Source organism: Dasypus novemcinctus, chromosome 18 (genome assembly GCF_030445035.2).
Source record: "Dasypus novemcinctus isolate mDasNov1 chromosome 18, mDasNov1.1.hap2, whole genome shotgun sequence".
Lineage (NCBI taxonomy): Eukaryota > Metazoa > Chordata > Mammalia > Cingulata > Dasypodidae > Dasypus > Dasypus novemcinctus.
In genome coordinates, this window is record NC_080690.1 from 71,316,211 (window position 1) to 71,338,406 (window position 22,196).

At 55.9% G+C, this 22,196-nt stretch overlaps 1 protein-coding gene and 1 long non-coding RNA gene across 5 annotated transcripts; one reads left to right on the top strand and one right to left on the bottom strand.

Moving 5' to 3' along the window:
* Positions 1-3,498: 3,498 nt before the first annotated feature.
* On the bottom strand, positions 3,499-15,008 carry IZUMO2 (IZUMO family member 2). 4 transcript variants are annotated; one of them, XM_058280674.2, is made up of 7 exons: positions 14,765-15,008; positions 14,593-14,667; positions 9,700-9,786; positions 9,439-9,459; positions 8,510-8,590; positions 6,656-6,779; positions 3,499-3,968 (listed from the first exon to the last, which is right to left on the bottom strand). In XM_058280674.2, exons 1-7 carry the CDS (start codon positions 14,988-14,990, stop codon positions 3,926-3,928), a joined length of 657 nt encoding a protein of 218 aa, XP_058136657.1. In that variant the 5' UTR covers positions 14,991-15,008; the 3' UTR covers positions 3,499-3,925. The 4 variants fall into 4 exon arrangements, with proteins under 4 accessions (XP_058136657.1, XP_058136658.1, XP_071065509.1 ...); XM_058280675.2 differs by lacking the exon at positions 9,439-9,459 and having other exon boundaries at positions 14,765-14,990; XM_071209408.1 differs by lacking the exons at positions 3,499-3,968; positions 6,656-6,779 and adding an exon at positions 7,544-7,629 and having other exon boundaries at positions 14,765-14,990.
* Positions 7,621-12,826, top strand: LOC131274383 (uncharacterized). The gene is made up of 3 exons (XR_009181652.2): positions 7,621-9,480; positions 10,115-10,222; positions 10,396-12,826. It is a non-coding gene; the product is annotated as an uncharacterized lncRNA (long non-coding RNA).
* Positions 15,009-22,196: the final 7,188 nt, after the last annotated feature.

Here is a 22,196-nt window from a genome sequence, read left to right on the forward strand (position 1 = left end):
TTTCTTTTTATTGCGTCATCTTGCTGTGTCAGCTCTCTGTGTGTGCGGCACCATTCTTGAGCAGGCTGCACTTTCTTTCACGCTGGGCGGCTCTCCTTACGAGGCGCACTCCTTGCGCCTGGAGCTCCCCTACGCGGGGGACACCCCTGTGTGGCACGGCACTCCTTGCGCGCATCAGCACTGCAAATGTGCCAGCTCCACACGGGGCAAGGAAGCCCGGGATATGAACCGCAGCTATGTCTTTTTGTTGCGTCATCTTGCTGCATCAGCTCTCCGTGTGTGCGGTGCCATTCCTGGGCAGGCTGAGCTTTCTTTGCACGGGGCGGCTCTCTTTATGGGGCACCCTCCTTGCGCGTGGGGCTCCTTTACAAGGGGGACACCTCTGCGTGGCATGGCACTCCTTGTGCACACCAGCACTGCACGTGGGCAGCTCACCACACGGGTCAGGATGCCCCAGGTTTGAACGCTGGACCTCCCATGTGGTAGACCGGTGCTCTATACATTGAGCCAAATCCGCTTCTCGCATAATGGTTAATTGCACTTAATTGCCATGTGATACTGTGAATGCCATTAACCTCTCTGTGCTTCCGTTTCACCATTGTACATGGGGATATGTGGGAAACAAAGGCATGCTGTTTCCATGGTCACAAGTTACTTTCTGACCACTGGGTCATGCTGTCCCTAGAGATATACGTGCAGGTGGCTAATCTCTCTGGGAAACATAACATTCCAGCAGAACCCAGACTTGATATCTCAAGTAACCTGGGCAACAAGATTTATGAGTATACTTGTTTCAATAACATAATAGAACATCTTGAGCTTTAGTTACTCTCTTACCCACTGTGCACTGTGTTTTCATTAATGAAGTTATGGGAATAGTTAGCTAGGATAGTTGCTGGTTCTCACGGTTGCTTGGGGTATATAAAGAAGCCCCTGATATCAATAAACTTGTCTGATGAGCTTGAGGCTTCAATGCTTGCAGATCCCCTGATCCCAGTCTCTCTTTGTCTTTCATTCCCGATACCCTTCGGGTCCATGATTCCGACAGGGATATAACACACACCCTCTTCACCAGGTTATGAGATTTGAATAGGATGCTATTTGTAAAACCATTACAACGTTACGTGGCCAGTAGAAAGACACCTTCTAAGTTTCTGTTATGCACATTATTTAAAGCAAGTTGGTAATAGTTCCCAGCTCCTGATCTTTCCTTTGCTGTTCCCTCTGTTGGGAATGCTTTTTCTCCGCTACTTCCTTTGGAAAACTACTTTTATTTCAAGAACAAACTCATACCGCCTCTCCTCTGGGAAACTTTCCCGATTCCCACCCGGCAGGAGTTGCAACTCCCGGCCCTGGGCTCCCACAGTTCTCTGAACATCCCGGTATCCCAGTGCTGACCTTGCTGGGATGAAATTATTTGATAACTCTTGTTTCCCCATCCCAGACTCCGCGCTCCGGGGAGCTCCCATTATGCTGTAATTACGCACAATTATCCTTTACTATTCATGACTCTGGGAAGGTTCCCAGGAATTTGAGGGAGTGGCTGGACCCGTAGCTTGAAGGTATAAAAAACAAAACATAACAAAACCAAAAAACAAAAACCACTGCTAGACAAGCAAAACTACTTTCGGGTCACGAGCTTTCGACCCACGAGCTAGACCCTTCCTCGGGTGCCAGAGTCTTGTTAGCCGCCGTCTCCATGCGCCTGCGCACGCGGATGCTTTAGCCCCGCCTCCCGGGCATCACGCTGGAGGCGGTGAAATCCACGCGCGGGACGGGAGGGGGGCCGTTGCCATAACGACCAGCATCCGATGCTTAGCCTCGCCGCCGGCAGAAATGTGTGGGTTCCTGGCTGAGGCGCGGGGTGGAGGGTCAGAGATGGAGAGGCGCAGACGTCCCCGGGGCCGCAGTGTGCCCCTGGGGCAGGCGGGGAGGGAAGGCACCACCGGCGAAAGCCACGGCGCGTCCCGGTAGCGCCGCTCGCAGCAGTGCGCCTGCGCAGGTGAAGAGGGACCTCTTCCCAGAACCCTCCGATTCCGGCTTCGCTCTAAGTCGGAGGCGCCCCTTCACAGCGCGCTCTACGACGCATGTCCCACCTCTGGTATCTTAGCAACGGAGAACAAAGAAGTCAAGGTTTTAGCCAATCAGAAGTTGCGCTTTACCTGCACCCCTTTCTGCTATTAAAGAGACTAGGAGAGCGGTATCTACGGCAACGGGAGACGGAGGATTCTGGGAAATGTAGTTTATTAGGGAACCCAGCGGGGCTCACCGACTGTTGTAACTCTTCCTTTGCTAGTCTATCAATGAAATGAAAAATTTCCCGGAACCTAACAGAGGTTTAAAGAGGCGTTTTAGTTGACTTGCGGCATCTGAAATAAATTATAATTATGGAGTCATTTCACAGAAATATCGTGTTTTCTGGACCAGAAATTTGAAAATACTGGGGCCTTGTTTCACCATGACCACAATAGGACAGAGGTATTTTCTATTCCGTTTAAATGGACCTGCAATCGTTCATTTTACCTGCCCGGATCCATAAGATATTTCAGTTTTCAATCCCAGACGTGGGGGAAAACAGCCAAGTACCTTTCCCTAGCATTCAAGGCCCTGGATTGAAACTCTTTCCAAATAAACTATTTTCTTCGATGAAGAAAAAACAAAAACAAAACTCCTTAGTTTGGAATGGGAACTTAAACTATTTTCTTCAGTGAAAAAACAAAACAAAACAAAAAAAACTGTCTTTCCAGGAATGAGTGTAGCTCAGTGGTTGAGAGCCCGCTTCCCATGTATGAGGTACTGTGTCCAATCCCTGGTACCTCCTAAAACAAAACAGAGAAGCAGACCTGGCCCAATGGATAGGGCGTCCACCTACCACATGGGAGGTCCGCAGTTCAAACCCTGGGCCTCCTTGACCCGTGGAGCTGGCCCATGTGCAGTGCTGATGCGCACAAGGAGTGCCCTGCCACGCAGGGGTGTCCCCCGCATAGGGGAGCCCCACGCACAAGGAGTGCACCCCGTAAGGAGAGCCGCCCAGCACGAAAGAAAGTGCAGCCTGCCCAGGAGTGGTGCTGCATTTTCAACAAAGAAAAGAAATGCAGATTCCCGGTGCTGCTGATAAGGATAGAAGTGGTCACAGAAGAACACAGCGAATGGACAAAGAGAGCAGACAACTTGGGGGGGGGAAATAAAAAAATAAATCTTAAAAAAAAATCCTTAAAACAAACAAACAAAACAAAAACCTGTCTTTGTCGGCTTGTTTTCCAACACTGCCATCCTCATTTATTCATCAAATATTTACTGAGTATCTGCTCTGGGCCAGGCATCATGCTAAGCACTGAATCTTCAGCTAGATATATATTTTTTAACCATTCCTTCCACATAAATTCCTCATTATGGGAATTAGAGCCCTGAATTAGTGATACTTCCATCAGGTTCAGAAAGTGAAGGATTCCATTCTACCCAAATCTATTTGGGGAGAAAGCAGGCCTTGCCACTATCTTGATTTTGGACTTTTATTAGTCTCAAAACTGGGGGCCAAGACATTCCTGTTTGAAGGCCCCCGGGCGTGTGGGTGTGACAGCAGCGCACGCAAGCCACGACACCACCTCTTGGCGCGCATCCTTGGGGGTCCGACTAGGTGTCATCATCTTCGGGACACATTTCTCCCCCCGGTAGGTATGGCTGTCCCCAAAGCTCTCATGACAGGCCTCTCAAAGGTCCTGCTCACCTTCGGCCTTGAACTGGGGTACCTGATTCCCACAGATGAGTCAGACTTGACCCCAGCCCTTGAGGAGCTGGCACTGTAGCCAAACAGAGCCGGAGACACTTAGGGTCACCAAGAAGCCGACAGGGGCGCTGAGGAGTCTGTCACAGATTTCATTAAACTTCTTTTCCTCCCCACCCCTCCCCACCCCCAAAGCACCCCCTACTGCAGCAGGAGTCTTCGGTTTTGCCTGTACATGCAAGCCCTGTCGGAGAGAAAACGGCTGGAGGTTAGAAAGAGAACTTGCAGCCCCTCTGTGCCCACCGACCCCCAAGCGCCCTGTCAGTTGTCGGCCTGCTTGGGCTCAGGCTTTCGGGGGTGCCAGTGGCAGCGTGGGGTTCTGGTCAACTGTCCAGAGTTCTCAGCCAATCAGTGCTGGGTACTCGAGGCGGGCGGAGAGAGAAGTCGGGGCTTGGAGTGGGGGTAAAATGTGGAAATGAGAAGAGTGCGAAGAAGAGTGGAAAACTCGAGAGACAGATACAGGGAGAGAGACTCAGAGAGAAGGGAAAGACAACCAGAGAGAGAGAGGCGGAAGCAGGGAGACCGGGAAAGGAGAAGAGTCAGAGGTGCATGTGTGTGTGTGGGGGGAGACCTGAGGGGGGAGAAGGAGGCCTGTGGAGGACGCAGGACCAGGGGATCTGCCAGGCAGGGGCACGAGAGGAGAGAGGACGTGGGCAAGAGGCGGGGGAGAGAGACTGGCAGAACCCAAGACGGAGGGCACCCAGGGGTGGGAGAGGGGGGAATCCAACTGGAGGAGGGAGAAAGGAGCGAACCGCGGGAAAGAAGCCAAGGGCCGGGGCGGGAGCTGCTGGAAGAGGGGAGGGGGGGCAGAGGCAGCTGGCCGCAGGGCCGGCGGGGCGCACCTGAGGGTACGTGCTGAAGAGGTGGGGCCCTAGGGGGTTTATGCTAATGAGGCGAGGCAGGGTGGGCCTCCACCCAGCAGGCCCAGCGCCACCCAGCAGGCCCAGTGCGTGGTCAGGGGGTTTGGCTTCCAGCGGGAACGTGATGGGGGGAGGTGAGGGGGGGGAGGCTGCTGGAGCGAGTCTGCGTGGCCGGCGGTTCCAGCCACAAAGCCCCAACTAAGGACGCGGGGTTGGCGATATTCTGTGAGTACCGTCACACGCTGATGCCCCCAGAGCGCACCGTGTCCCTAAGGAGGACAGGAGCCTCCTGCCTGGGGCCCTGCCAGGTCCATCCCACCCCTCCTTCCATCTCGCCTGGTTGGCATCTTTTCACTGTAATAAAACTGTCCGTCCAGCACTTTCTGCAGTCTTGTAGTTGTTCTAGGAAATTACCGCTGAGGAAGTCTGGGGGGACCCCCCAATTTATAGCCAGCAGTCAGAAGTGAGGGTGGTTCTGGGGACCCCTGAGCTTGGGGCTGGTGCCTGAGGGTAGGTTTTTCTAGGGGGGGCAGGGGAGCTGTGGCCTTAACCTGTGAAGTGTGGCCTAACTCTGGGCAGGCTGGAAGGCAGGGAGAGCAGCAGGGGGACAGAGGGGCAGAAGGAGACCCAGAGGTGGGGAGCGAGGGAGGCAGCGAGGGACGGGGACGCATCAGCGCAACCTGGGGGGGCGAGGGATGGCGGAATTGGGACTGGGGCAGAGGAGGGGCCAAGGAACTTCTGTGGGGGAAGCGGGGAGTAGCAGAGGGGCCGCGAGGGCGCTGGGGCTTGAGAGAGGGGGGCGTTTCCGAGCTGGAGAGAGAGGCTGCCGGGCCCAGCCAGCTGGAGGGAGAGCCGACCCCGGGGCGCCTATGAGGAAACTGAGGCCTGGAGACATCAGGGAAAGGAGGGGAGAGGCAAGCGGAGGCGCTGAGAGAGACCGGCAGAAACCGAGGGGGGTGGGGAGGCGGAGGGCTGAGGGCGACAGCAGACGAAAGGCGGAGATGAACGAGTACAGAGTGGCTCCAGCCCAGGTTACTGTCCTTTACAGCGACAGTCACAAGAGAGTTTTCCCTATTTTTTTTATGCAGGAAGGGACCCACGAAGGCAAAAGGGCCAAGAGCCACCACAGCCATTGCAGCCCTGGGGTGGGGGGAGAGGAGATGAGAGATCCAGAGGTAGACGAAGGGGCTGGGGGGGGGACAGACGAGGGCTGGAGACAGAGGGGAGGGAGGGAGGGAAAGGAGAGAGAGGGAAAAGGGGGGAAGAGGGGGAGGGAGAGGCAGGGAAAGAAAGGAGAGAAGGGAGAAGAGGGAGGGGGAGAAAGGGGGTGAGGGAGAGAGGGGGGGGGGGAAGAGGGAGAGGCGGGATGGAGGCGAGGCGAGGGTCCGCCCTGGGCCTCAGGGGCGGCGAGGCCGGCGAGCCGGGGAGAAAGCCCCCCCAGGCTGGGGGCGGGGGCAGCTGGAGGCCGACGAGGGGCTGGCGCTTTGAGGGGGAATATCCGGGGGCGGGGGTGGGGGGCGCTAGGTGGGCAGCCTGGAGACCGAGGTGAAAGATGGGGTGAGACCGGAGAGGGAGAGAAGCCGGGAAAGAGAGAGAGAGGAGGGGAGAGGAGGGGGGAGAGAGAAAGAGGACAGGGAGGGAGAAACTGAGGCGGAGAGGGCCATGGAGAAAAAGCACCGGCGAGGGGCTTGGAGAGACAGGCGGGGGGCGGGAGGACGGGCAGCTGGAGACAGTGGAAGGGGCTGCCGGAGGGAGGGCACGGCAGATGGACAAGAGCCATTCTGGAGAGCCCGAGGGTCAGCCCCAGGACAGCCGGAGGGGGCTTCGGAGGTGCGGGGGGTGGGGGACAGAGAGATGGGGGGATTGGCCTGGGAGATGGATTGATGGAGGAAGAGGCTGAGAGAGGGATGGAGACAGAGGAGCAGGAAGGGGGAGGGGGAGAGGGGGAGGGGCGCCCAGGCGGACCCGGGGGTGCGCCCCCCCCCCCACTGCGGAGGCGGGGATGGCTCACGCGATCAGGATGACGGAGAAGGCTGAGAGCGACAGAGCCACGGAGGCCACGGTGCCCAGCAGCGCCGGGTCCCTCGGCTGCTGGGACGCGTCGTACTGCAGGGCCAGGCGCGGCTGCCGGTCCACTGCGGAGGGACAGGGGCAGGGGGCCCGACCTGCGGGTGACCGCGCGCCCTCGCCCCCCACCCGGCCACCCGCTTTCCCTTCCGCGCCGCGCGCTTGGCACCGGGCCGTGGCCGCACCAGCCCGCGTGGCACCGGGCCGAGCGCGCAGCGCCAACCGCAGCGCCGTGGACGGGGACGCGCGCCGCCCCGCTCCAAACCAAGGCGACAGGGGCCCCCAAGCTGCAAGTTCCGCCCGCGTCCTGGCTGGGGACCCCGACGGAGGCCTTGCGGGGTGCCGTGCTGCCCCTTCCACTCGCGCTCACCCTCCTCCAGCCTCCGCCTCCCGGTCCTGCCCGCAGCCCCGCTCACCTCCCGCACCCGCGGCTTCCGTTTGCCCGCTACGGGCTGCTCCCTGTGCGGCCGCCAGGGGGCGCCGGAGAAGCCCCAAGTCAGCTCACGTCTCTGCTCAGAGCTTTCCGGGGCTCCCGCCTCGAGAAAAGGTAAAGTCCTCGCCTGGCCCTGCAGGATCTGTCCCCCATGTCTCGTGGCCCCCGCTCTAGCGACCACATACTCTCCTCTGATCACACTGGCCTCCTCCTTGTTGCTCAGTCTGGCTGGATCTTTGCAGGTGCTGTTCCCTTTATCACTCACACTGTTCCCTTCGCTTGCTTCCTTCAGGCCTCAGAGGTCACCCCAACTGCACCCTCTAAAGTCCCACCGCCTCTGCACCCACCCCACGCGTTTTCTACCAAGCGTTCTGAGTTCTTTTCATTGTAGCCCGTCTTGCTGTCTGCAATTGGCCTTTTTGTTCACGTAATTATCATCTCCCGCAGTGGTTCCCACATGGGGACGGGTCTGCCCCGGAGGACACCTGATGATGGCAGGGGACACTTTTGGTTGTCACGAATGGGGAGGGTGCTCCTGGCAACTAGGGGGCCGAGGCCAGGGATGCCGCCAGATCTCCCACAACGCACAGGGCAGGCCCCCCAGGAATGATCCGTCCCCCAAGGTCACGGGTGCTGGGGTCGAGAAGCCCTAGTCGGGCCCCTCTTCCGACTAAAATGTGAGCAGCGCGAGGGCAAGAAGTGCCTCTGTCCCAGCGCGGGCCATTAGAGAGCACTCACAACAGGCGTCGTACTTAAGTACCGTCCCAAGGAAGCCAACAGATCCCCACGGGGCGCTATCAGAGGACACACTCCTTCTCAGCTAGTCAGGGCCATGGTGGGGGTGAAGGAGAAACCTCCAGGTTTAAAACAGAAGGGAAAGACAGAACGGCAAGAAGTCCCTTTGCTGGGTTCTTGGTTGGAACACAACGGCTGTGAGGAATATTCTGGGGCAACCGGGGAAGTTGGAAGGTGAGCTTGGAACCACTTGCTACTGAGGAATCACTGTTAGGTCTGTTGGGTGTGGCAATGGCAAACTGGTTCCGAAGCAAAGGGTCCTTCTTTTCAGAGCTGCACACCACTGCTGGGTCATTTCTTTTAGAATACTTTGGCAGGAGCAGGTGTGGCTCAAGTGGTTGAGCTCCTGCTGCTCTCATCCAAGGTCCCAGGTAAGGAGCAAAGTAAAGGGACAGAGAAGTCTTTCCATTGAACAGAGGAGGGAAACTGAGCCTGGGACTATCACCCACCGTAACTGAGTGATAAGGGCAGGATTCGAGGTGCCATCTGGGAGACCTCGAGACCCATCTTCACTGGGACAAGCTGTCCTCTCACGCACCTGCCCAGGCCTCCTCCCAGCCCTGGACTTACCGAAGCACTCTTCGTATGCGATACACTGAGGCCTGACGTTCTGGCAAAGGAAACAATCCAAGACGTCTCCTTCTAGTGTGTCTGGACCGGAGGAAGGGGACAAGTGGGCTGAGAGTGTCTCTTAGAGGATGGGCAAGGGGAGGGAAAGAAGAAGGGGGAGGAGAAGATGGGGTCCCCTGGCCCTCCTGATTTTGGAGGTCCCACTGCAGCCAAGAAAGCTGAGCAAAATGCATGGACCACGCACGTTAAAAACAAACTTTCTATACTTAAAACTCAAGGGTTGAGTTGCTTTGCGGTTGCCCAGTGGACCCAACATTCTGTTTGTAGACATTTGATTAAACGTGTTAATTTTTCTTTCATACTGCCTTATTTCTACTTTGGAGCCTCCCTGGGGGAGGGACTGGCTACCTGCTCACTCTTTTTCTCACATGCACTGGAAGACTACATTTCCCAGACTCCCTTGCAGTGGGCTGCAACCATGTGACTGAGTTCTAGCCAATGGAAAGTGGGCAGAGCTTCGGTGCCACTTCCGGGTCTGGCCACAAAACTCCCAGTCTGGGTCCCTACTGTCTTTTTCTCTTCGGAAGCCACTGTGGAAGGTACGAGATGGCAGCAGCCCCCATCCCAGAGTCACCACGTGGAGGAGACACGCAACTCACAAAGGAATTTGCATAAGAGAGAAATAAACCTTGGTTACGTTAAACCACTGAGACGTGAGGGGTTATTTGTTACTACAGCTAGCCTAGCCTGACTTACATACCTCAAAATAACTGTTTTTTTTTTTCACAAGCCCTCAAAAAAGCAGCCACCCCTGGGCACTATGGCTTTGGGGTGGGAGGAGCGCGGAACGAACGGAGTGGGTGCGGTAGCAGGGCTTGCTCTGGGGAAGAGGGTGAGCAGGAGAGGTGAGGCAACACAGCAGGACTCACGGCAAGCGGTGGCATCGCAGGCTGCAAGAGAAAAGAGCCGAGGTGAGTTTTGGCGGAAGGCATTTCAGGATTTCATTAGGAAGGCAGAGGGAGGAGGGGGAGGGGAGACCTTGGGAAAGAAGAGAAGGGGGCAATGGGAGAAAGGGAGAAGGCTGCATCCTAGGGAGGCGAGGAGGGAGTCTGGGAGAAAAGTGGGAGCAGGGAATGAAGGGATCAAATGGGGAAGCGGGGAAGGGCGCCCCTGGAGAGAAGGGGCCGCACCTCGTTCTTCATAGTCTTTCAAGGCCTTCTTGAGTTCCTCGGTCACGCGCCTCCTAAAAGCCACCAGCTCTTCCAGCAGAGGCCCATCTGAGGGAGAGAGACACCCTCTTGGGGTGGGGGGAGGCACCTGGCAGGCCACCCCCACCTGTGGGTCCCAAGAGAAGGGATGAGGAAATAGCCAAGACCAGGGACTCTCCGGGTAAATCCACGGCCCCGGGGGCCCTGGATGGAGTTTCAGATCCACTGTGGGGCCTCAGGCTACTCAAGCGCCCTCCCCTGGCCTCAGTTTCCACCTCTGGTAAATGGGAGAAGGATGGACTTGACAACATCCCATTCCTTCTCTGTCCTCCCCTCCCCTTTCCCTTTCTTTCCCTTCTCTTCATTCATCTACACTCGCTCCATCGTTTCAATCCAGCCTCGCGGCTTCCTCTATTTCCCAGCCCTGCGCCGTCCAATGAGGTCACCACTCGCTACACGTGGCACCTGGGCACTTGAGATGGGCTGGTCTGAATTGAGATGTGCTGTGAGTATAAAATATCCACCAGCGTTCAGTGACACGGGGTGCAAAAAGAAAGAGTAAAGAAGCGCAATGATTTTTATGTTGATGAAGTACAGAAATGGTGATGGCTTGGCTATATCAGGTTAAATAAAATATGCTATTATGACTAATTTCCCGTTTCTATTTTTCTTTTCAAGCGCGGCTGCAAGGAAAGGTGGAATCGCCCACGTGGCTCCTGGCGGCGCCCCTCTGTCTGCTGGACGGCGCTGCTGCACACCCCACCCTCCCACCTCCCGCGGCCCCTCGGATCCTTCTCTCCAGCCACCCTTCTCTCCAGCCACCCGCCAGGCCCTGGACGCTAACAGGCACCTCAAGTCAGGGAGTCCCACACGGAACCGTGGCTATTCTCCCCCAAACCTCCTCCTGGCTCCCCAGTCTTCTCCAGCTCAGCAGACGGAAGTGCCATGATTCCAGAAGCTCAGACCCCCCCCAAACTTTGGCGCCACCCTGGACAACTCCCAAATTCTCTCTCTCGCACACACCCCCATGCAATTTGTCGGCGCGCCCGTCAGAGGTTCCCGTCGCTCCCATCTTCAGTGGAACCCGATGGGTCTCGCCCGTCCTCTGCTACCCGCTGGCTCGAGCCATCGTCATCTCTTGCCTGGACCACCACCGCAACCTGCTCCCTGGCCCCCGGGCCTCTCCTTGCCTGCCGAGGTCTGTTCTCTGCAGCCAGGGGGAGCCCACGGAGACCCACGTCGGTGCCCGTCGCTCTTCTGTTCAGAACCCTCCACGAGACGTCGCGTGAAACCTCCGAGGCCTTCCAAGGGTCCCTGAGGCCCTCGAACGTCTAGCACCTCATCTCCTCACCCCACCCCTCACCCCACCCCAGCCTCCCTGGTCTCCCGGCCTTTGGGTGACTATGCCAAACGTCACCCCTTTGCAGGGCCGGTGCAAGCCTGCCCGCAGCTTCCTGCCCCCGCCGGCCCCCGCGGCTGCTGCCCGCTCTCCTTTGGCATTTTGTTCACAGCCACCTTTGCAGTGAGGCGGCTTCAAACTGCCACCCACGCCCCCGGGAGGGCACCTCTGAGCCCTGGGGAAGTCCCACCTGGGGGCCTCGGGCGCTGCCGATCGTTGAAGCCAGCCATGTGCTGTGTGACGCGGCTGTGGTGGTGGAGGCTGTGTGTGCCCCGGGAAGCATGTTCTTAATCAAGTCCATTCCTGAGTGTGAGGCCGGTGTAGGCAGGATCCTTGAAGGGGCTACTTCAGCCCAGGAGGGGCCCCCTCATTCAGGATGGGTCTTAATCCTTACTGGAGACTTTTATAAATGAGAGGAAGCGAGAGAGGCAAGCAGATGTGGCTCAACTGATAGTGTCCGTCTACCACACGGGAGGTCCGCGGTTCAAGCCCCGGGCCTCCTTGACCCGTGTGGAGCTGGCCCATGTGCAGTGCTGATGCGCGCAAGGAGTGCCGTGCCACGCAGGGGTGTCCCCCACGTAGGGGAGCCCCACGCGCAAGGAGTGCAACCCGTAAGGAGAGCCACCCCATGTGAAAAACGCAGCCTGCCCAGGAGTGGTGCTGCAAAATGGAGAGCTGACACAGCAAGATGACACAACAAAAAGAGACACACAGATTCCCCGTGCTGCCAAGAATGCAAGCGGACACAGAAGAACACACAGTGAATGGACACAGAGAGCAGACAACAGGCGGGGGGCGGGGGGAGAGAAATAAATAAATAATAAATCTTAAAAAAACCCCAACCCTATTGGAGGAAGGGAAGAGAAATAAATAAAATAAATCTTTAAAAAAAGAGAGAGCGCCACGGAATCAAGAAGCTGAAATCAGTGAAACCCAGAAGAGCGAGAGCAGCAGGTGCGGCCACGAGCCTTGCCATGTGGCAGAGGAGCCCAGGGTGGGTGGCAGCTGGTCGTCGGGGAGAGAGCCTCACCTTGACTTGGACATTTTCTCGGCCTCAAAACTGTAAGCGAATAAACTCCCCTTGTTTAACCCCGGCCCATTTCAGGGGGTTTACTTGCAGCAGCCCAGGCCGACACTGAAGCAGGGGCCTTGGGCCACGTGGTAGCACCCTGACCTCTGGAGGGCTGAAGACTAAGGCTTGAGGCCACACCGACACGGCCGAGCCCCTGACCCACAGCCCAGACCCCACGGCTTTGTTTGAAATGCACATGCACAAGCTCACGCTTCTTTGCAGTGACCACGAGGTGAGTGCTATCGTTTCTCCATTTTACAGATAAGGAAACTGAGGCAGGGAGAGGATAAATATGTTCCAGGTGTGGCTAGGAAGGAATGGAGCAGGATTGGAACCCAGGGGCAGTCTGTCTAGGGCTCCCATCAGGGCCCTGTCTAACGTCCATCTCACCTAACGTCCATCGCTTCTCTCAGAGAAGGGTCTGGAATGAAGATGACAACGGCCCCCCTCCCGCTCCGAGTCAGTGTGCTTATCTCCCTGGGAGGGGCCTGAAGCTGGACAAGGGGCACTACCCACATCTGGATTTAAAAAAACCATCTCTATTCAGATGTAATCCACGTATCCCACAACCCCATTCACTGAAAGTTTATAATCCAGTGGCTTTTAGTATATTCACCGCAATCTATTTTATTTATTTATTTGTAAAGGTGTATTTTTATTTATTTCTCCCCATCCCCTCATTGTTTGCACTTGCTGTGTCTGTTCATCTTGTCTCCTCTGTTCATCTTGTCTCTTTAGGAGGCACCAGGAACTGAGCCTGGGACCTCCGATGTGGGCGGGAGGCGCCCGGCTGTTTGAGCCACCGCTGTTCCCCGCTTTGCTGTGTCTCTTGTTGCCTCAGCTTGCCGGGCCTGCCTGTCATGTCAGCTTGTTGTCTCGTTCGTCGTCTTTTTTTTTTTTTTTTAAAGATTTAATTTTTAAAATTTCTCTCCCCTTCCCTGCCCCACCCCCATTGTCTGCTCTCAGTGTCCATTCGCTGTGTGTTCTTCTGTATCCGCTTCTATTCTTGTCAGCGGCACTGGGAATCTGTGTCTCTTTTTGTTGTGTCATCTTGTTGTGTCAGCTCTCCATGTATGTGGTGCCACTCCTGGCCAGGCTGCACTTTTTTCACGCTGGGCGGCTCTCCTTACAGGGCACTCCTTGCGTGTGGGGCTCCTCTATGCAGGGGACACCCTAGTGTGGCACGGCACTCCTTGCACACATCAGCACTGCGCGTGGGCCAGCTCACCACGCTGGTCAGGAGGCCCGGGGTTTGAACCCTGGACCTCCCATGTGGTAGGCGGACGTTCTGCCTGTTGAGCCAAATCTGCTTCCCATTGTTTGTCTTCTTTAGGAGGCACGAGGAACCGCTGCTCCCTGCTTTGTTGGGTCTCTCGTTATGTTTTTTCTTTTTATGTCTCTTGTTGTGTCATCTCATGTCAGCATGCTGCACCTGCCCATCATGCCCGCTCGCTATCTTCCTTAGGAGGCACCAGGAACCGAACCTGGGACCTCCCATGTGGTAGGCAGGCGCCCAATTTCTTGAGCCATATTCGCTTCCCCAGTCTATTTTGGAATACCTTCATTGTCCCCAAAAGAAACCCTGCACTTTCTTTGGCCTGTATTTTTTTTTATATTTCATATTCATTAAATGGTAGGGTAATTCTTAAAAAATGGGATAGATTAAAGAAATTTTTTAACCTAATTCAAATAATTATTTCCCCCTGATTCTTGACTATTGCCTACTCATTATAAAGGGGGCAGGGAGAAAAAGGAAAAGAAATAAGAAATTGAAAACTACAACAATCTGACAAGCAGTGGAAGGGAAGAAACGATCAGCTCCGCTCTTCACCCTAGGGCAGCCGCGGGATTTTGGTGCGCCTCCCTTTTAGGCATTCCTTTCACAAACTAACACACACACGCATTTTAAATCTTAAAGAAATGACGCGTCCTGGGTAAGGTCATTCATTGTGTTCCATTCCTCACGGTGCAGCAAGGCTGCTGGCGCTCTGACATCACCCCAGTAGTCCACAGGACCCTCTATAGCCTCTGCCGGGGAAGGTCAGAAAAACCACCCAAATGGTCAAGGCCAGCAGGTGCGAATGGCGCCCTGGGCACCAGAAAAACCAGAAGAGGCCTCTGGGTGGTGTACCCATCGCTGAGCGTGACAGTGTCTGAGCCCCGCGCCCACGTTCAGCTCCTCAGCGGTAACCTCTAACCTCCTTAGCTGTGTGACCTTGGGCAAGTCACCTACCCTCTCTGAGCCTGCGTCCACCTCTGCAGATTGGAGCTCAGAAGAGCACCCCACGATGAATCAGTCCTCCGGGGGAAAGCGCTGGGAAGGACCCCCGGGGCGCTCCGGTTGCCACCTCGAGGGGCGGCGGCGGGGCGCGCGGCGGGGGCGGCCTGCCCTCTTGGCGCTTACCTTGCAGGACGGTCGCCCTGAGCGTCTTCGTCTGGTTCTTGGTAAAGGACGCCACGGCGTCCAGTTCGTCTAACCCTGGGGCGAGACGGGAGGAGAAGTCCAGGGAGGGGGGTCTCAGGGGACCGAGGCCCCCCCGCCAGCTCCGGGCGCCCCCGCAGGGCCCGCGACGCACCCACTTTGCCCACGAAGGCGTCGAGCGCGTAGTCCCGGAAGAAGGAGCCCTGCATGCCGACCAGCAGGGCCTCGGCGCGGCTCTGCGGCCCCGGCGCGGTGAAGCGGCGCGGGACGAGCGCGGCGCGCAGCTGCTCCAGCGCCTCCAGCGCCGCGGGCGCGCAGTGCAGGCAGCCCCCGGCCGCGCGCGCCAGCCCCAGCAGCAGCACGGCCACGGCCACGGCCATGGCGCCAGCGACGTCACAGCGGCCGGGCGGGGCCGCCGCGGGCCCCGCCCCCTCGGGGGGAGGTGCGCGTTCCACCAGCGCTGAGCGCCCTGGGCGGCCGCGCCTGCTCCCGGGGTTCTGTCCAGTGGGGGGGCGGGAGCTATGAAACCCGGGCAACAGGTTAGGAAATCAGAGAATCTCTATGCATCGCTATGTTTCTGTTCTCCTGCGAGATAGTCTCTTCTTGGTTTCCTTGATAGCATGAATTACCATTTTAATGATTTCGTTCAAATGTTGGGGGCCTCTCTCGTCTTCACCGGTGTATCCCCAACAGGCACGAAGGAACTTGGCATATGATAGGGGTTCCCCTTTCTGAGCCTCAGTTTCCTCCTCTGTAAAATGGGAATAATAATATAACTATTTTCTCCCAAGCGGGAAAAGGGGTAAAGCAATGTATGCGTAATGTCCAGCCTGGCATTGGGCTGTCCAGCTGGGGAGCCGCTGGCCACGTGCAGCTACTGGGCCCTTGAAATGGGGCTAGTGCAACCGGGGAATTGAGCTTTTATTTCATTTTTATCGATTTAGGCAAATTTAAAAACATCATTGGTTCAGTTATTGGGAAACTTGAAAATATGCTTTTTTTATTTTAAAGAGTTATTTTATTTATTTCTCTTTCTTCCTCTTTTTTTTTTTTTTAAAGATTTATTTATTTAATTTCCCCCCCCCTCCCCTGGTTGTCTGTTCTTGGTGTCTATTTGCTGCGTCTTGTTTCTTTGTCTGCTTTTGTTTCTTTGTCCGCTTCTGTTGTCGTCAGCGGCACGGGAAGTGTGGGCGGCGCCATTCCTGGGCAGGCTGCTCTTTCTTTTCACGCTGGGCGGCTCTCCTCACGGGCGCACTCCTTGCGCGTGGGGCTCCCCCACGCGGGGGACACCCTTGCGTGGCACGGCACTCCTTGCGCGCATCAGCACTGCGCATGGCCAGCTCCACACGGGTCAAGGAGGCCCAGGGTTTGAACCACGGACCTCCCATATGGTAGACGGACGCCCTAACCACTGGGCCAAAGTCCGTTTCCCTCTTTCTTCCTCTTGTCTGCTCTCTGTGTCCATTTGCTTTTGTGTTCTTCTATGTCTGCTTGCATTCTTATCAGGTGGCACTGGGAATATGTGTCTCTTTTTGTTGCGTCATCTTGCTGCATCAGCGCTCCTTGTGTGTGGTGCCACTCCTGGGTGGGCTGAATCTTCCGCGCAGGGCAGCTCTCCTTGTGGGGCGCACTCCTTGTGCGTGGGGCTCCCCTACGCGGGAGAATCCTCTGAGTGGCAGGATACTCCTTGCGTGCGGCAACACTGCACGTGGGCCAGCTCACCACACGGGCCAGGAGGCCCTGGGTATCAAACCCTGGACCTTCCATATGGTAGGCAGATGCTCTGTCAGTTGAGTCACATCCGCTTCCCAAAATATGCTTTTTTAAAAAATAATTTTATTGACATGTAGTTCACAAACCTTATAATTCAAAAATTTTTTAAGTGTATGATTCCGTGTTTTTTAGTATTTTTTGCTTGTTGTCTGCTCATTGGTTTTGCCCATTTTCTGCTTGTTTTCTTTAAGAGGTACCCCTGAACCCAGGACCTCCCATGTGGGAGGCGGGCACTTAACTGCTTGAGCCCCATCTGCTCCCCTAAAACATGTTTCTGATTCCATTATTGGGACACTTTTCTCAGCATGTTTGGCACAATATATGTATGTGAATCTACTTCTTCAGTGGATACCTTTTATAAAATCTAAATAGAGATCAAATACGTTAATGATCATTTAATCTCTGAATGGACACATGCTGTTCTAAGAACATTTTGAAGAATTACTGCAAAAAATTAAAATACCTCACTAATTTCCTATTGATTGCAGGTTGAAATGGTAATATTTTGGGTGCATTGGGTTAAATATATGATACTAATTAATGCCATCTGTTTCTTTTTCCTTTTTTAATGTAGTTAGTAGAACATTTGAAATGGCATGCGGGGCTTGCACTCTATTTCTCCTTAACAGAGCTGATCTAGAAGGTGCCCAATATATAATATTTGGATGGAATTAGAGGTGATTAAATCAGCCTGGGCTGAAGAGGATATACTCTGTCAGGGTGCAATGGCTCCATTAGACCGCAAGGGGTCGCCCAGCCCGAGTTTCTGCCGACGCCTATGTGTCCGGGATTGGCCCGTTGTCACACTAGCTGGTGCGGTGATGATCATTTGAGATATGAACACGAGATAATCAATTTGCGTGTCCTTTCCCTCTTTCCCCATGACCATCCCCCATTCAGGCAGTGAGTCAAGAGCTGTTATTTGCCCGAAGAAGGAATTGTGAGAATGGCAGAGAGAACAAAGACCACAAATTCCTCGGTGGTTTCTAACCGGCCAGCCCCAGGTCCAGTGCGCCAGGCAGGAGGCAGAACCGGTTTTGTTTCCATTTTGCAGCCACTATTTAAAGAGCAATTTGGTAGCACTTGGCTCAATGACGTATCCCCCGATTTCAGGACTGAGCAAGTCCACTGTCCTGGGTACGGAGGCTGAGGAAGTTCCCACACTTGCCCCGTTGCTTAGTGGAGACAAAGGCAATCTGGGTGTCCATCCCGAGGGAGGCGGAGGAGCTGGTGGGCCCCCACACCAGACCACTCCGCAGCTGTTAGAAGGCAGGCTGTCCACACAGCAACTGGGTGGGTCTGAGGGAAAATTGTAAGACACAGACCTACAACTCAATACTATCGACATAAACTTAAAATTCTAACATCCAAAACAGAAGCGCGGTTTGGAAGAACATCTGCAAACAAAAGGCTACGCAATGAACGGCTCAGGATAAAAACGGGTGAGTCAACCAATAAAACTGGCACCAGACTGGGTGTGAACCAGTAACAGGGTCAGACTGCCCGGGTTTGAATCCCAGCTCTGCCTCTTAACGGGTGACCCCAGGCAAATCAGTTAAGCTCTCTTTGCCTCAGTTGCCTCATCCATAAAATGGGGTAATGATAGTACTTACACTACAGGGTTGTCCTGTAGCTTAAGGAACACAAAATGCCTACAGGCTTTAGAATAAAGTGCTAGCAAGTACTGTTGAGATGCTGGCTCTTTTTATAATGTTTGTGAAGATTACGACTATTAACTCTTCTGAACCTGAGATTATTAAGTATGGAAGGGGAAAGTGAGGCCCTCTGAGCTGGCACAGGGAGAAGGAGAAGAGGTTCAAGAAAGAGAGGAAAGGATAGATTTTGATGTGGCCCTGGGGCCTCCAGCTCTTCCGCCCTGCCTCCTGGGCACGAGTCTGCCAGGCATGAGGGGCTGTGGAAGTTGTCCGCATTAGTCAGGCTGGGCTGGGTTATGCCGCTGTAACAGGCAGCCTCAATAGTTCAGTGGCTTACAGGACAAATTCATTTTCCCTCTTGTCATTACACTTGTCTGGTTGGGACTGGTAATTGTGACAGAGGGAAAAGGAGAGTGAGACCCAGCCTCATTCATAAATGCGTCCATCCACAAAAGTCACCTGCTTGTCGGTCAGTGAGTCACATGGCCACACTTAACTTCACGACAGAGAGGAAGAGTGACTGCCCGTGTGCCAAGAAGGAGAGAGTTGGACTAGATGTGAGCGGCTCTGATGTCTACCACAGGGACCCCAGTTCAGGATCTGATTCGACATGTGCCTCATGTCTGGGAGTGGCTCAGTGAGCAGGCAAGCCTGTCAGAGAAATTCCCTCACACTTTCCTGATGGGGCGGTGTAATAGTTACCTACTGCTGTATAACAAATTATCCCCAAACTTAGTGGCTTACAGCAACGCTACAATTTCTTATCTCACAGTCTCTGTGGGAATTTGGAAGCAGCTTAGCTGGACAGTTCTGGCTCAGAGTCTCATGAGGTTGCAGTTAACGTGTTGACCGGCCCAACGGTCATCTGGAGGCAAGACGGGCTGGAGCGGCTCTGCCAAGATGGCGCATTGGCAGGTTGGTCCTGGCGCAGTCCCTTGCCATTCGGAGGGCTCCCCAAGGGACCGTCCCGAGGGAGCCAGCAGGAAGCAGCCGTGGCTTCGATGCCCTGGTCTCACAGGTTCACAGACCATCCGTTACCGCCGCCTATCTGTTAGCAGCGAGCTGCTAGATCTGGCCCGTGTTGAAGGGAAGGGGGACGAGGCGCCACCTTTTGAAAGGAGGAGGATCGAAGGAGTTGTGGGTTTTTTTTTACTTTAGAGAAGTTGTAGGTTTAGAGAAAAATCATGCAGAAAATATGGAGTTCCGTTCCAGCCCTCTCACACACTCAGTTTTCCCCATTAATAACACTGTGTGTGGTAGCTTTGTTACAATCGATGAAAGAATATTATCGTAATTGTACTAGTAACTATTGTCCATGATTTATATTAGCGTTCACTGTGTTGTACTTTCCTATCTTTAAAAAAATTTTTCTTTTGGTAACACATATACACCCTAAAATTTTCCCTTTTAAAAAACCACATTCAGTTACATTATCAGTGGGGTTAATGACACCACAGTGTCCTGCCACCATCACCACCATTCAGTACCAGCCTTTTCCATCACCCCACATAGAAAGTGTCCCCATCCAGCATTTACCCCCCGTTGCCTCCCCCACCCTGGCCCCGGGAACCTGTATTCTAGTTTCCAACGCTATGAATTTGCTTATTCTAGTTACTTCCTATCAGCAATATCGTACAATATTTGCCCTTTCGTGTCTGGCGTGTTTCACCCACCACGATGTCTTCAAGGTTCCCGTTCCTTTTCGCGGTGAGTAACAACATCCCCTCGCGTGGGTCGCCCAGCGCTGTGCTTCCCCGTTCGTCGGTGGATGGGTGCTTGGGTTGCTTCCGTCCTTTGGCAGCTGTGAATAACGCCGCTATGAGCATCGGCGCGCAAATAGCTCCCCGAGTCCCTGCTCTCAGGTCTTTCGGGCGTAGACCGGGCAGTGGCCCTGGGTCACGGGGCGATTCTCTGTGTAGCCTTCCGAGGAACCGCCAAACCCTGTCCCGCAGTGCCCGTGCATTTCGCCTGCCCACCTGGGTGTGCACATCCAATACTTGCTATTTTCCGTTTTTAAATAGTAGCCATCAAAGAGCAGCCGGGTGGTCGCGCGGTGGGATGGCCGCTCTGTGTGCCTCGAGAGCGCGCCACGGTCTGGTCTCTCCTTCTTCTGTGGTCCTGGGACTGTCACCGGGGACGTGGCTGCTCCTGGTGGCCGTGAGTGGCCGTGCGGGGCGGCGTGAGCCAATGGGATGTGAGCAGGGCGCGCCGTGGCAGGCCCGGATCCCTGAGTGACAGAGTGGAGCCGAGCTGCCCCAGGCGGCCCAGGCGCCTCCTCTCGGGGCCGTTAGGTGGGACGGAAATAAACGTTTGGCTCTTCGGGCACTGTTTCTTGGGGTTTCATCCTTACAGCATCCACCCAAACTGACACAGGAAAGCGAAGCAGCTCCCGGAGAGGGCGGCAGCCCTGGGGACATGCTTCAGGCCCTTTCCCAAAGGGAAGGGCCAGGGCATGCCGACGTCTCAGGAGATCCCAGCCCTGGCGAGCCGGGCGGGGACTCAGGCCGCACCCGCAGGCGACCAGCCGTCACTTGAGGGGTCATGGACACCAGCTGGACCTCGAGCGTGAGTGCCGTCGGCAGCGGAAGGCCTGTGTTAAAGCAGCGCAGCGGCAGCGGACCCGCCGGGGGCGGCTGGAGCTCAGCGGTGGGGCACCTGCCTCCCGGCTACGAGGTACTGGGTTCAAGCCCTCCCACCGCTTCACGACGGCGTCTACGACGCCCCTCCACCCGGGGGGTGGGGGCTGTGTGTCCTCGGCCGCCGTGACAACGGACCACGAAGCCTGAGGCGAGTTTCTGCCTCATCGCCCGGAGGCTGGAGGTCCGAGCAGAGGCCGCAGGGCTGCGCTTGCGCCGACGGGGCAGACGCCCTCCGGGCCGGCCCCTCGGTTCCCGGGGCGCCCCCAGCCACCCTTGGCTTGTAGCCGCGTCGCTCCAGGCCCTGCCCGGGGCTGCGGGCCCCCTCCCCTGAGCCCGTCTCCCGGCCTGCCCCGCTGCCCCCGGCTTACAAGGGCGCCGGGCGCAGGGGCTCAACCCCACGCTCCGGGTGCTGCGCTCCGCTTAGCCGCACCCACCTGCAAAGACCGCCCGTCCCAGGAGCCGGGGCGCGGCCTTCAGTGTCTTCTTTGGGGGGACACAAGTCAACCCATACGGGGCATGGGGGAAGAAATGAAAGGAAGTGACCCTGAAGGTGATTGAACTTGAAAGCAGAAGTGGCATAGATGTCACCGACGGGGACCGTGTCTGCCTGGGCGTCACAACCGGGTTAAGTTTCCTTCAGTGGCAAACCTGGAGCCTCCGGGCCGGGATTTCAAAGGAGGCGTGGAAAGCAAATACTAGCAAACGGGGGCTGAACGTTTCTGAAGAGCCCGGCGCTGCGCAGGAACTGGTAAGGGTTAACCCGTGGCCTTCTCACAGCAGCCTGCCCAGGTAATGACCTAACAGGATGACGACAGTACCTGACATTTGTGGAGTGCTTACTGTATGTCAGCCACTGTCCGAAGCATTGTACTCATTTACCCCTCAACAACTCAAGGTCCTGTTCTTATCCCTACTGACATAGGAAGAAGCCGAAGCACAGAGAGGTTAAGTAACTAGCCTGAGGTGGCACAGCAGATAAGCGGGAGAGCTGGGATTCGAACCCAGGTAGTCTGAGGCCAGAGATCACGCTCTTGACCATGACTCTGTCTTATAACAAATGTTAGGTTTTAGGCATGCCTGAGCCTGTGACAGTCATGTATTGAGCCTGCCGCTTTGCCACAGTTCTGAACGTTTGCTGGACTCGTGAGCCTCTAGAGCGGTTCACGTAAAACGTGCGTTGCGGCGGCGAAGGCGTGCCTGACGCTACTAGCGCTCACACCACCTTCCTCAATCCCTGTTTGACAGACGAGGAGACTGAGGCTTAGCGAGGCGCCGCACGGGCCGCGAGGGGCGGAGGGGGCCGGCACGGGTGGGCCGCGCCCTGGCGGCGGGCGGGAAGGAGTGCCGCGGGAGGCTTCTGGCCCGCGTGGCGGGGGCGCTGGAGGCGCGGGCTCCGGGGCCAGCCCACCTCCCGGCCCGCCGCCGCCCGCAGGGGTGTGCTTGCACAGGCAGCGGCCTGTCCTGCGCGGCCCCGGGGCAGGAAAGATTGGCAATCGCTTAGGAGAACTGGAAGGATCTG

Excerpts from the sequence above, each read along its gene's own strand:
- IZUMO2 (XM_058280674.2), bottom strand. The coding sequence starts at position 14,990 with ATGGCCGTGGCCGTGGCCGTGCTGCTGCTGGGGCTGGCGCGCGCGGCC. Across the intron at positions 14,668-14,764 it reads CGCCTTCGTGGGCAAAGTGG|GGTTAGACGAACTGGACGCC; the intron begins GTGCGTCGCGGG and ends GTCTCGCCCCAG. Across the intron at positions 9,460-9,699 it reads GAAAGACTATGAAGAACGAG|CCTGCGATGCCACCGCTTGC; the intron begins GTGCGGCCCCTT and ends TTTCTCTTGCAG.